General features: G+C 51.3%; 1 protein-coding gene across 5 annotated transcripts in view; it reads left to right on the top strand.

The window, feature by feature from the left end:
* Positions 1–12,925, top strand: part of HERC2 (HECT and RLD domain containing E3 ubiquitin protein ligase 2) — a 230,121-nt gene extending 217,196 nt beyond the window's left edge. For 3 of the 5 annotated variants that reach the window (XM_029224737.1, XM_029224738.1, XM_029224736.1), the window contains 10 exons: positions 901–1,088; positions 1,620–1,817; positions 4,176–4,259; positions 7,734–7,875; positions 8,005–8,199; positions 8,852–8,964; positions 9,600–9,790; positions 10,635–10,740; positions 11,060–11,272; positions 12,404–12,676. In XM_029224737.1, coding sequence (XP_029080570.1) covers positions 901–1,088; positions 1,620–1,817; positions 4,176–4,259; positions 7,734–7,875; positions 8,005–8,199; positions 8,852–8,964; positions 9,600–9,790; positions 10,635–10,740; positions 11,060–11,272; positions 12,404–12,676 — 1,703 coding nt within the window. Of the gene's footprint in view, positions 1–900; positions 1,089–1,619; positions 1,818–4,175; positions 4,260–7,733; positions 7,876–8,004; positions 8,200–8,851; positions 8,965–9,599; positions 9,791–10,634; positions 10,741–11,059; positions 11,273–12,403 lie in introns of all 5 variants that reach the window. The other 2 variants (XM_029224735.1, XM_029224734.1) reach the window with 1 other exon arrangement.
* Positions 12,926–13,192: the final 267 nt, after the last annotated feature.

Here is a 13,192-nt window from a genome sequence, read left to right as displayed (position 1 = left end):
ATGGGTGTACTGCTCCCTGCTTTGGCTGACTTCCCACACCTGGCTACCCTCTGTGTGGAAGTCCTTGTCTCTCGTGCACTCTGATTCCCTGCACCCGGCTGTGCCTCTGTGGAGAGGCTCTCTTCCCCTTGCTTGCACTCTGACACCTACCCAGTGGCTTTAGGACTGAGTTCTCCAGAGCAGGAAGGGGCAGGACACAAGCACACTGCCCTTGATCATGCGGGCCTTGCACTTTGCACAGTGGTGCTTATGGCTTCATGGCACCCTGAGGAGTCTGTGGATTTGCAAGGCTTGTGATGTTTCTAAAGAACTAAACTCATTTCTATTCTAGTCACCACCTTACCCATACAGTGCAGTTTCATGGTTGGGATCTAGTATGGTATGTTGAAAAATATGATTCTCATCAGTGAGATATGAATGAGAGATTCATATCTCATGTTTAGGATATGAATAACCATTGGAAGAACATGTTCCTTTAAAACATGGATTTTGTTTAGTTAAAAACTGACTTTCTCTTCCTTTGACATACAAAATCAATTTGGATTGTAAGTATTTACCATCTGTTTTTTTTTTTTTTCTTTGCGGTATGCAGGCCCCTCACTGCTGTGGCCTCTCCCGTTGTTACTTGTTCTGAGTAAGAACTGTTCCAGTTACATGCTTAGTCCTGTGAACAGACACGGTTGGAAAAGCCGTGTTAGCAGCAGGGGAAGGGTCCTGGGAAGCCTGCTACCTCTTTGAGTGTTGTGATTAGAGACATCTAGATCACCATAAGGTTAACATTTCACAGACAACCGCCGACACCCAGCTGGAGGGCAGCGAGGACTGTATGTGTGGGAAGATGGTGGTGGTTGTGCGTTCATTGGTCCTAGTATACAAGTCCTTGTTCTAAATCTGCATTAGGTGAAGTTTATACGTGGGGCGACAATGATGAGGGACAGCTGGGAGATGGAACAACAAATGCCATCCAGAGGCCTCGGCTGGTAGCTGCCCTTCAGGGCAAGAAGGTCAACCGTGTGGCCTGTGGCTCAGCACACACTCTCGCCTGGTCAACGAGCAAGCCCGCCAGTGCCGGGAAGCTCCCTGCACAGGTCAGTGGCGATTGGGTGAGTGGGCCAGCAGGCATGCAGGTTGTGACAAAGTTACGGCCTGTGTATTGAATTATGCGTGTGCAAGCGTGCGCCCACTTCGTTTTCCCCTTATACATTTTCAGAGGTGCTCTACTGAAAATAATCTATAATTATTGGTAATGGTAAGAACAGTATTTTTAAGAACATTAATTATTCACACCTGTCGACATTCTGTGTGTATCAGTGTGTCACCTTTATTCAAAATTTTATAAACTATATAGAACCATTCTGGTAGTTCAGGCTGCATGTTTTCTGTAGTAAATATATTTCGATATGCTAATTTTTTTTAACGTTCTCCGTGGTTTACGTTTCTTGGCTCAGGCAAAATGGCCAAAATATTATTTTAGAAACAGCAAGATTTTTTAAACCAAACTCAGAAGTCATAGTGCTTCTCTGTTTTCAAAAACAGTATTTTCAGAATCCATCTACTATACTATGGCTTACCTGTGCGTTTGGCGCCTAAGTTGACTTAACGCAGTTTCCATGTTTCAGGTCCCCATGGAGTACAGTCATTTGCAGGAGATCCCAATCACAGCACTGCGGAACCGGCTGCTGCTGTTGCATCACATCTCAGAGCTCTTCTGCCCCTGCATCCCCATGTTTGACCTGGAGGGCTCTCTCGATGAAACTGGACTCGGGCCTTCTGTGGGCTTTGGCACTCTGCGAGGAGTTCTGATATCCCAGGGAAAGGTACCGCTCTGGTAGCAGTTTTTACTGTAGGTGATATTGGTATCTTCAGTAAGTTTTATCCAACAAAAATTCCTAAAGTAGGAATGTATTGAATACAGCTCATTCAGCGAATGTTCACTGAGCACCTGCTATATGCCAGGCTCTGTCCTGGGTACTTAGAATGCATCGAAACAGACAAAAATCTCTTCTCTTTTGGAGCTTATGTTAAAAATGAATAGTGTGGTGCTGCCTTTTCCCCCTGTAATCTCTGTTTCCCACCTCCCCAGAAGGGGGTTGGCAGAACTAAGCTTCCATTCTTGCAGTGTTCTCTGCTGTCCTGGCCTTGAGGCTTTACGGCAAATCCCTACTGACAGCAGGAAGGAAAAATAATGGGATAATTTCTTCTCCAGGGATGTCCAGCAGAGGGACCCGGATGTTACAGATCGCTTAGATAGAAGTTCGGTACCAGGATATGTAGAAATTCCTGGCCGAACAGTAGTTTAACAGCCTCTGAAAAGAATCATGAATGAAGGCTTCTGAAAGTCATGAGAGAAATTTTGACCCATTGACATTTGTAATAATTTGAGCTTTCTAGAATGAAATGCCTGAAGTCATCAAGTTTCTGGCAAGCAGCTTGACAGGATGTCCTGGAAGAGGCTCGATTGTTGTATGGTAGGGGGAATATTTGTATAGGGAAAAAAAAGCATAGAGGTCAAATTGAGGAATCCTAGTCCTGAAGAGTCTGATTCTGTGACATATATTGTTATCCAAGGTTATGGTCTATTCTTATTGATAATAAAATTTAGATGTTTTGGAGTACTGTCCAAACAGATTTTTTTTCAGGATTAGCTCTATTTCCTAAAATACCTAGCCGAAGGAGACTGGTGCACACGTTTTATTTTTATGTGTGGCTTAGAGACACGTAGACAGTGATGAGGATTGTGGTAATGGTAAGAGCTCTCTGATGACCCGGAGCAGGAAAAAATTGTGGGCAGGTAAAATCAATATGAGACTTTACTTCAACCATTTTTCAATAATAAAAATGGCAAATTTGATTACTTTCACCATTTTTTTAATCCCTCAAAGCAGAGGTGATAATAAGCAGTAAAAGGGAAAAAGCCTCTCCTTGTAGGGAGGAAACAAAGCGAGAGGTAGCATGTGTCTCACGCTGAGTATGTGAGTGTCCTGCAGGCTGGGAGCACAGGGCAGGGACGCCCAGGGAGGCTGAAAGGGCACCCTCAGCCACGGGGATGTCGGCTTCTATTCTGGTCCTCGTTGGGAAGGACCGCCTCTGCAGGAAATTCTAGGGAGTGGGTTTCGTTGGTGACTGTGGAGAGCTGTTACCAGGGCCCAGAAGAGAGCGAGCCACAGGAGGGCGGGGCTCGCGGGGCGCTCTGTGGGGAAGGGAGCTCATGCCTGGAGCAGGGCCGAGCAGCGAGCAGGGTGCTGGTCCTTGGGGTGGAGGGCGTGCAGGAATGCGTGGGGAGCGGCCTGCCTCTGCATTGCCTATATGGTGCAGGGTGTGTGTCTGTGGGCCCCCCGTGTGATGGCAGTACCTCTTCCCTTCCCATCTTCACAGGTTGGAGCTCTCAGGCTCTGACCTAAGAGGGGGGTGCAGACCTTGCTGTCGGCACCTCGTGGCCCGCCCTCCACTCCTACCCCAGCCGCCCTGTCTCCAGAAGAGAGCCCAGTCGTCCACTCGGCAGGGACCTGGGGCTGCCACTGGTCCGGCCTCCTCCGGGTGTCTGGACTCTCCTCCCGTCCTCACGCACGCACACACACACGAGCACGTGTCCCCCGCGCCCAGGCCCACGTGGGCATGTGTCTCCCTGGGTGAAGTTGGGGCCTGCTCCCTTTGCTTGCCATCTTCACTCTGGGTTTTCCAGGTTTCTTTCAGTGCCCGGTGCCCATGAGTTCCCTCCCTCACTGGCTTCGCCATCCCCATCCCACCCTGGCCCGCTCCCCGGCCCTGCTGCGGCTTTGTGGCCGATGTCTCTGCTGGGGCAGCAATACTGTATAAAATTAGTGCCTCAGTCCTGCCACTAGTGGACTTGCAGTTTGGCTGGGAAACCTCGGTTTTCTGTTTAACCCTCGGAGCCTGGCCTGAGCCCTGGGTTGGAGCAGGTGGTCCCCGGGCTCTGGCCCTCGCTCCTCTCTGTGCAGTGCGTGCCGGGTGCCTCATGCCTCCAGATGGCAGGCAGGGGGTGCTGCTAAGCACTGGCCCTGCCGGCTGCCTGAGCCTCTGCGTGGGCTTGCGTGTGGATGCCAGGCTACCGCCCTGGGCCACCTCATGACCCGACAAAGGGAGTTTTGTGATTTGAAATATCTGTGGGTAATACTTTCTATATCACATTCTAAATTTTGTCTGTCGTGTTTCAGGAGGCAGCTTTCCGAAAAGTAGTACAAGCAACTATGGTGCGAGATCGCCAGCACGGTCCCGTGGTGGAGTTGAACCGGATCCAGGTAACAAGTGGAGATGGCTTTCTGTTCTTAGATGTGATGGGTTTGTGGTTGTGAGTCATGTCCCCTCAGCCGGGGGCAAGTGCTCGTAGAAAACCTTCTCTCATGCCCTTGCTTTAGAGAGCAAGGTGCCACATGTGTGAGATGTCCAATGCTGAGACCGCCAGGTGGCAACGTTAGTGGTTTTCTTTATAACGGAAAGAAGAAAGGCTTATTTCAGATAACCCAGAAGCACAAATCCAGATAAGCAAAAGGGGAAAAGTAAAAATGACCCATATTTCCATCACATAGTGATAACTGCTGCTAACATTTGGGGGGTGTGTATCTGTTGGTTGTAAACTGAACTGGATGACTCTCTTTTGCAACTTGCTGTCTGTTCCTCTTAATGCATTGTAATAAGCACCTCCCTGTCCCATGCTGTAGGGCCGTGGGATTGTTTACGCCAACCAGCTGCCCACGTTGATTTCTCTGCTGGGGGCTAGAAGGCTAGGGTACAGCAGGGCCAGGTTGTGTGGCCCCAGCTACGTGTGTGCCTTCAGTCACCCTCTTGGGTTAGGTTTTGAGAGGCAGAGCAGGTTCCCTGTTCCCGCCAGCCTCATACCTTCCCCAGCTCTGATGGCTGCTTACTTTGCCAGTTTAATAGGCCAGAATCACTTATACTAAGACTGTGTCACAGTAGTAATCGAAGAAGTGAAAAGTAGACCGTCTCTGAATTTGTACTGCTGCCAAATGTATGTAAGCTTCGAGCTAAAAGAATTAATTAAAACCAGAGGAAGCCCAGCACTGCTGATGGCGTGTGTGCACTTGACATTTCCCACGCCAGCGAAGTCGGCCCCGCCTCTTGGAGCAGGAGCAGAGCCTGAAGAGCAGATGCTTTGTTCCTGAGCCATCGTGTCAGCACATGGTTTCTACCCTGATGCTGGTTGTGTGACTAGACTTTCTTCCAGAGCTGTTCCTGGGGGCATTTTCAATTAAGGCATCACACTCTTTTCCTTTGTTGGAGAACACATGTGACCATGCTGATGGAAGTGGTTCCTTCACCGACGTCATAGTGTTTAATGTGAAGCTGGAGGTCAGTCAGCCCGTTCCACAAACAAATGGGCTGTTTTAATTAGGGTCATAAAAAAGCTTTTATTTCCCCACCTTGGAGGATCATTTTGGTTTGCTCTACATTATTAGGGCGTAAATACTAAAGTTCGTAAGTGAGGAAAGCTGATCGTCTAATTCAGACAGTTGGGTGTTCCTGGATTGCAGGCCTGCCTCAGCTGTGCACAGGCACCACGTTGGGGCCAGTGGCCCAGTGTGGGTGTCCAAGCCCAGGGCCCTTGGCACCAGGGAACCTGGCTAACCTGGAGTCCACACCAGGCACATTTTCCAGTCATTGTGTGCTCAATGCCTCTTCTTTTCTCATCTTGGCATCCCCAGCACAGTGAGTTATGAAAATGCTCGGTGCGTGTCTGAAAGAACAGAATAGGTAAGGAGAGAAACAAATTTGTATTAGACATTTTTTAAAAGGCGTATAAACAACCTTCAACACAGCGTGCAACGCTCATTGATGTCACAGGGGCCACTCCGGGCCACCCAGCGGTCCTCAGGTGCCAGAGCCAGGTTCCCTTCAGTTCAGGGTTTCAAACATACTCTTGAAATTGGGAAGGTCCTCCACAAAGATGGATATAAAGTAGAGCAGAGTGGTGCGGGGGGCATTCTGTGACTCCAGGTTGAACGCAGACACCAGCAGTGACCCAGAAAGGTGGTGCGGGCATCCTCTTCCCTGTGCTGTCCCAAGGCTGCAGCCTTCTCTCGTGGGGATGCCCTTGGAGACATTTTCTTACTGTCTGTCAGAAGTGCTGTAGAGACACTAAAAGTAGGCCGTGTTCTTGGAGGGTTTCTCTGTGTTTGAATTTAATTTAGTTTTGTAATAGGATCTAAAAATCTCTGTACATTAAAAACTTTAAATGTATTGCAGATAATGCTTGCTTATTTCTGAAAATTTAGAAAATTCAAATTAAAGACCATTAAAACCACCTGTATTCCTGCTGTCCAGAGGTGTCAGGTACACAGCCCTGTCCTTGCAGTGTCCTGGCTGTGTTCACGTAACCATGTTCCTTCATAGCAGCTGAGAGCATCAGTCTGTGTTAACTGACACTGTAAACTGAGGTGATGTGACCTTTCGAGTGGGCAGCAGGTCTGTGTCTTACCCCTCACGTAGGAACACATCCTTCTTCCTTTCTGTAGCTCACTCTCCCCTGGGCGCTGTGTGCCTTAGAGAGCTGCTGTTAAGGTCAAATGAAATGACATATGAGAACGTGCAGCTGACTGTGTGGTGCACAGGAAAACTCACTCCACAGGAAACTATTGTCATTGTTCTTATATTTTTAGTCTTGAGAATGGTAATTTATGCAGTGAGGAGAATTAGCTGTTAAACTCAGCCTAGAACTCACGAAGAAGTTAAGGATGGTGAGAGTTTAGCCAGAAGAGTCAAGTGAAAGTACATTCTCACAATCATATTTTCCTTAACTTCTCATTTTGCAGTCATTTCAGACTGAGCTTCTTGGGTGATTCTGAAGCACAGCCTAGGCTGCAAGCTGCAGGATTACTGAGGCCACACTAAGTGAGGGCTTGAGGGCCATTGTTACGATCTGTTGGGGAATCTTAGCTTATGATGAGAAATACAGGTGGGACAAGTGATCATACTTGGAGACACAGTGACCCCAAGAGTTGAGCAGGGTCTGTGCAGGTGAGGAAAGGAGGGGAGGAAGGTTCTGTCCTGGCCCAGATATTACAGGCCAGGTTTGGTCTCAGAGCCCCTTGGGGTGACCCTGCCAGGGCTGATGGTCTGCTCGGAGGGCGCTTTCAGGGCTCCTGGCCGCTTCTTCACGGAGACCGTGGGCAAGGTTACAAAGTGTGAGGGTGAGCCAGGCTGCAGCTCCTGCCCGCCTGGGCTGCTGCAGTCCTTCCTGTGGTCTGTGATTTCTTGAGGGCGTGTTTGCTTAGCCACCACCGTCCTGCCATGCCACGTGTGCTGGCGAGCGCGCCCCGGCCCCATGAGCACAGCTGTCCAGCAGGCAGCCTGCATCAGGGGAGGGAAAAAGAGGAGCGCAAGGCTGGTCTTTGGGGTCCTCAGCAGGCGTGGGTGAGGAGGCGAGGACATGGGTCAGTCCTGGGAGGTCCAGCAGCCCTTCGTGCGCGCACAGGTGTGCTCGGGGGGTTGTGCTTGAGCTTGCTGGGCGCTCGTGGCGGCCTGAGGTTGTAGGGGCCGTGCCACACGTCTGGGTGCTGCTTGCTGTCTGTAGGGTCTCCTGCCCCCACTCCCCGCTGGTGACCAGGACAGGACAGGCGAGGGTAACGGGAGGGGTGACTGGCCGCAGGGCCCTGCTTTGGATGCAGGGGTTCCAGGGCCGGTCGGCTGCCGAAGATGGCACCTGTGTGCTTTCTGCTGTGACCCCCCTTCTGTATGTTCTTTGTCTCCCTCTCTAGGTCAAGCGTTCAAGGAGTAAAGGTGGCCTAGCGGGCCCTGATGGGACCAAGTCTGTCTTCGGGCAGATGTGCGCTAAGATGAGCTCATTTAGTCCTGACAGCCTTCTCCTCCCACACCGCGTCTGGAAGGTCAAGTTCGTGGGTGAGAGCTTGCGTGCGCTGAGGGGCGGTGGTGTAATGGGTGGTGCGAGGAGAAATGAGCGGCCCCCAGCTGCTCCCCAGGGGGCTCTGGCGCAGTGACCGTGAGCTGCCGACCCTCCTTTCCCCCCAGGTGAATCTGTGGATGACTGTGGTGGTGGCTACAGTGAGTCCATAGCTGAGATCTGTGAAGAGCTGCAGAATGGACTCACCCCGCTTCTGATCGTGACGCCCAATGGGAGGGACGAGTCGGGGGCCAACCGCGACTGCTACCTGTTCAGCCCGGCTGCCAGGGCGCCCGTGCACACCAACATGTTCCGCTTCTTGGGTGGGCCTCTTGTGTGGGTGCAGTGCTGCAGCTGTTCCGCTGTGTGTGCCCTGTTAGCTTAATGGCTGCTGTGTCTTGGGAGTGGTGTAGCTGTTTTAAATATCTCCTTCGAGCTTTCTCAGTGTGTAGCTGCAGGGACGTGCAGAGCCGGACCATTAGCAGCTGTGTGCTAAGGACCAGGAGGTGCCTTTGGCACTCAGAGGATCTGAGATAGCATGTGTCTGCATCCTAAACGTATCTGAAACTTGGGATCAGATCTTAGGATGTCTTGATACTTGGCCACCTGTTCATTGAGGATCTGTGCCCATTAACTCACGGCACTGCCTGCACCTCTCCAGGCACTGCGAGCACCTCCTTGAGAAGCTCCGGCTGTTGGCTTTCCCGTCAGAGGATTGGCCACTGTGGCTACAGCTGTTGGTGGAAAGAGCAGAAGAGTTATAGACTTCACCCATAGGAACAGAAGGGAGCAATGAATTCAGAGTAGGATATAAGGTTTTAAGGACAGACCTAAGTCTCTGTGAATTGGGGTAATGTTGGTTTAGAAGGCACTGAGGCCCCAGGGAAGAGCTCATCTCCGCTGTGTTGTTGAATGGACTGGATGTTCTGTCATCCGTTCCAAGTATCTCCTGTTTCTTGTGTTTCGAACGAGCAGGTGTGTTACTGGGTATTGCCATCCGGACTGGGAGTCCTCTGAGTCTGAACCTTGCTGAACCTGTCTGGAAGCAGCTGGCTGGGATGAGCCTCACCATTGCAGACCTCAGCGAGGTAACCTCCAGGAGGGAGAGGGCCGAGAGATGTGACACCTTGTGTGCCCAGCACAGAGCATGGGGGGCGTCCCCTGGGGTCTGGTTAAGAGGCACAGGCTGTCCCGAGGTGCTGACATACTCGCAGGTGGTCAGACTGCTGGCCGTCGGCCGCCTTCTAGTAGCAGAGTCGGGGTGTGGACACAAGGCCAGTCCGTTTCTAGACCTTGATGCACCAGCTGCTTGTGGGCTTTGCCACTTGTACGGTCTCGTCAGATAAGAAAGCCCTCTGTCTTTCCTGTGGCACAGCTGAGCCCGTGGGCAGCTGGGGGGAAGTTGAGGCTCCTGGGGCCTCCCTAGGCGTGGTTCCCTTGGTGCCATGAGTGAGGTTGGGACTCGCCTGTGAGCAGTGCCTGTCGCGCTCTCAGTGAGTGGTTTTAAAGACTTCCTTGTTACACGTTCTTTCTTCAGCTCCTCGGGTAAAATGCTTCCCCGCTGCCCCTCTTTTATTCCGCGGCACGCGCAGTACACTGGGAGCCTTGCCGTACGCCCCAGGCAGATCGAGGCCTCGCGCGACTGCGTGTCGGGTGTGAACTGGGGCCTGGGGTGCGGGAGCAACCCCGACCCAACAAACGGACTCCCTTCTCCCCTTGAAAGGTCGATAAAGATTTTATCCCTGGGCTCATGTACATCCGTGACAATGAAGCCACCTCGGAGGAGTTTGAGGCCATGAGCCTTCCCTTCACGGTGCCAAGCGCCAGCGGCCAGGACATCCAGCTGAGCTCCAAGTACACACATATCACCCTGGACAACCGCGCCGAGTATGTCCGGCTCGCAATGAACTACAGGTACGTGGTCGTCTGCCCTCCAGTGTTTCAACTCAGTAAATAGCAAAAATAGCAGAAAATGGTTTGCTTGGGTGGCCGCTTTCTTTCCACAAGGAAAATTTAATGGACTTGGCTCCATTGTGATCAGGGTTGGAGTACTTATTATTCTCACCCGAGATTCCTGGCTCTGGTCAGAATACCAAGGTGAAGAGAAGCCCCTTGTTTGGGGACTGTCCCAGCAGAGGTCACAGGCCTTTGTGTGCCACCTCTCCGGGAGCAGGGCTGTGTTTGGGGCGTCTCCGCCCCTCGCCTGGCCCTTGCGCCACCGTCAGCTGCGGTTGCTGCGTGGCCTCCGCCCGATGTCCGCTCAGTGTGCTGCTTGGGAGCCTTCTCCTCCAGAAGCACCTGGCTGGGTGTTGGGATGAGGGCCCGTGCGTCAGGTGGGCTTTGCTCGCTAGGCTCTGCCTGAGGCCGGTCCTGGCAAGTGTCCTGTGCCATCCACCCGTGTTCCTTTCTGTCTCGTGCCCTAACTCGCCAGTCACCAGGGCCTTGGACGCGGCATCTGCTTTCGGGAAGTTCTTACCGTGGGTGCTGTGAGGCCTGCTCACTGCCTCTGCTTGTCGGACTCTGGCTCCTTCCTGGGAAGCAGGGGGGGATTGAGAAGTCTTGGAACGTGTATAGCCGTAGCTAGTTTTTGAGGTCGCGTTCCGTGTGCCAATGAGATGGCCCCACTCCGTGAGAAGCTCTGAGACTCTGTCTGCAGAGCACACACCTGGCTCATCTGTGTGGCAAGGCTTGGTTGGTATGAGCAGAACAAGATCTACATCACCAAAGACAGAAGTGTAAAGTGAGTGTTTTCTTTCAGACTCCACGAATTTGATGAGCAGGTGGCTGCTGTTCGGGAGGGGATGGCCCGAGTCGTGCCCGTGCCCCTTCTTTCTCTGTTCACCGGATATGAACTGGAGACAATGGTATGCCCGCCGCTTTGTGCTGCCGCCCTGGAATGCCTTCTCATGGTCATCCACTGAGTCAGTGCCGCCAGTTCACCTCTCAGTTAACTTTTGCACTTGGAGGTCTGAGATACACTTGTGCCTTTTGGGTGAAGTAAGACGTGCTCAGGGAGCGATTAGTCCCTGCCTCCCCCGCCCAGCCCTGGCGCGCACACGGCGGGCCACAGGGCCTGTCCTCCCACCCATCCCCTAGGGCCTCCCACGCCTGAGCCTCCCCACACCAGCCCTGGGAGAAAGGAGTGGTGGACCCTGTGCTGACGCAAAGCGTGTCCCTCCGCAGGTGTGTGGCAGCCCAGACATCCCCCTGCATCTTCTAAAGTCGGTGGCGACGTACAAGGGGGTGGAGCCTTCCGCACCCCTGATCCAGTGGTTCTGGGAGGTGATGGAGTCCTTCTCCAACACTGAGCGCTCCCTCTTCCTTCGCTTCGTGTGGGGCCGCACGAGGCTGCCCAGGACCATCGCCGACTTCCGGGGCAGAGACTTCGTCGTCCAGGTGTGGCTCCGACACACCCCGCGGGTCGTGTTCCTCGCACGCAGCCCTGCCCCAGCTGGGAAGGCGGGCGGGTTTCTCCTGTTACGTAGTTTTCCTTCCCTCTGGAAACAAAAATGAAAAACACATAACTTCTTTGGTTTGACAGCTCAAAATTCAATGACTACAGGTCTTGGGTACCACTGCCTACTTCTAAAAAGTTTATCTGGCCATCACCAGAATACACTGCTGTTATGTCAGCGTATCCTAGGTTGTTGAGCACACACATCCCCTAAAGCGTTTATTTGATTCTCTGGTTGAATTAGGTGAATCACTGAGTAATGCTGCTTACTGAGAAAAATCAGCGCTCATCAGATTGAGTTTTGCTTTGAGTTCTGACTCTGCGGTCCGTGGTCAGAGATAGGCTCTGTCTACCTGCCAGGCCCTGGGGGTGAAATGACCTGATTCCCCACTGCCTACTCTCAGTTGACTTTGCCAGTCGCAGTGCTGAGGGGTGGAGTTTACCGCAGAGAGAGAGATTGGAAGTCCACTCTCCCGCATGTTTGGGGGGATTCGGGGACGGCTCCTTGCCCAGTGCACCCTGTCCTGGGTCTCTGGCCAGGGTTACAGAAGTAGTCACCTCTCAGGGAGATCTTTGAGAGCATATGCAGTTTTCCTCTCAGAAGGAAGGTAATTTGTGGGGGTTTTCCACAGTTCTTGCTGGCTTCCTAGCATCTTAATCTGTTGTGGTTGAAAGTGGGCTGATAGATTCAGGGAGAACTTCCCCACATGGGTGATGGCTAAGCCCGTGCCTTTGCACCGGACCCTGTGTCAGTGGGTCTGGGGTCCCACCTTGTTGACCGGGGGTGGGTGGAGCCATCTGACTCTCCTCACAGCATTAGTTTGTAAAAGGCAATTGTCACAGTAACCAGTTGCTATTTTTTTATTGAAAGTCCTGGGAAATAGTTAGTTACTCCTTTTTATTTAGGAAATTGGCTAGATTTTGTGTTTTCTGATATTTTGTTATTTTTAGCCAACAAAATATGATGCTTTATGTGAATGAGAGTCAAGAGTCTAATGAGCACAATAAAATAGATTGCAGTTTTACCTGTCCTTGTACATAGTCTCTGATGATTTAACATTTTTCATTAACAGGTATTGGATAAATACAACCCTCCTGACCACTTCCTTCCTGAATCCTACACCTGCTTCTTTTTGTTGAAGTTGCCCCGGTATTCCTGTAAGCAGGTGCTAGAGGAGAAACTGAAATATGCCATCCACTTCTGCAAGTCCATAGACACAGACGATTATGCCCGCATAGCCCTCACAGGAGAGCCGGCTGCGGATGACAGCAGTGACGACTCAGAGAACGAGGATGTGGATTCATTTGCTTCAGACTCTACACAGGATTACTTAACAGGACACTGAGGTGGAGAAATGGCATCCATCGCAAGACACCACGAGACTGAGCGAGGAGGCAGAGTGCTGCAGTTCAGACTGCAGGGCGTGACGTGTGCCATGAGAAGGGTTAGCCCCCTAACGTGTGGGAGAATGATCAGAAAGTCAGCCTCGCACGTGGAGACTTAAAAGGGGCTTCTTACCCACAATGCTGCATTACATGTAGGACTTCTGCGTTTACTAAAGTGTGTAAATGTTTAATATAAATAATGAATTGCAGCGTCCCAAAAATGAATAAAAAGCCTTTTTCCCTGTGGGTGCAATAGATTGGTTTTTTCCCTTCCTTTTAAGTGTTGTGCATTGCCTTGATTGTACATTGGAAATACTGTGTAACAAATCATATCATAAATATTTCAATTAATTTTACTCGGAATTTGTTTATTAAAAGTTTTTTGAACATTAAATGATCAGTATTACTTGAATGCATCCAGAGGTTATTTAAACCAAAATCAAAACAAAAAGGCCATCAGCCCCCCTCTCCTCCCC

The sequence above is a fragment of the Monodon monoceros genome, unplaced genomic scaffold (assembly GCF_005190385.1).
Source record: "Monodon monoceros isolate NGI ecotype Baffin Bay Population unplaced genomic scaffold, NGI_Narwhal_1 Super_Scaffold_16, whole genome shotgun sequence".
NCBI lineage: Eukaryota > Metazoa > Chordata > Mammalia > Artiodactyla > Monodontidae > Monodon > Monodon monoceros.
This window is presented reverse-complemented; position numbering and strand designations above follow the sequence as displayed.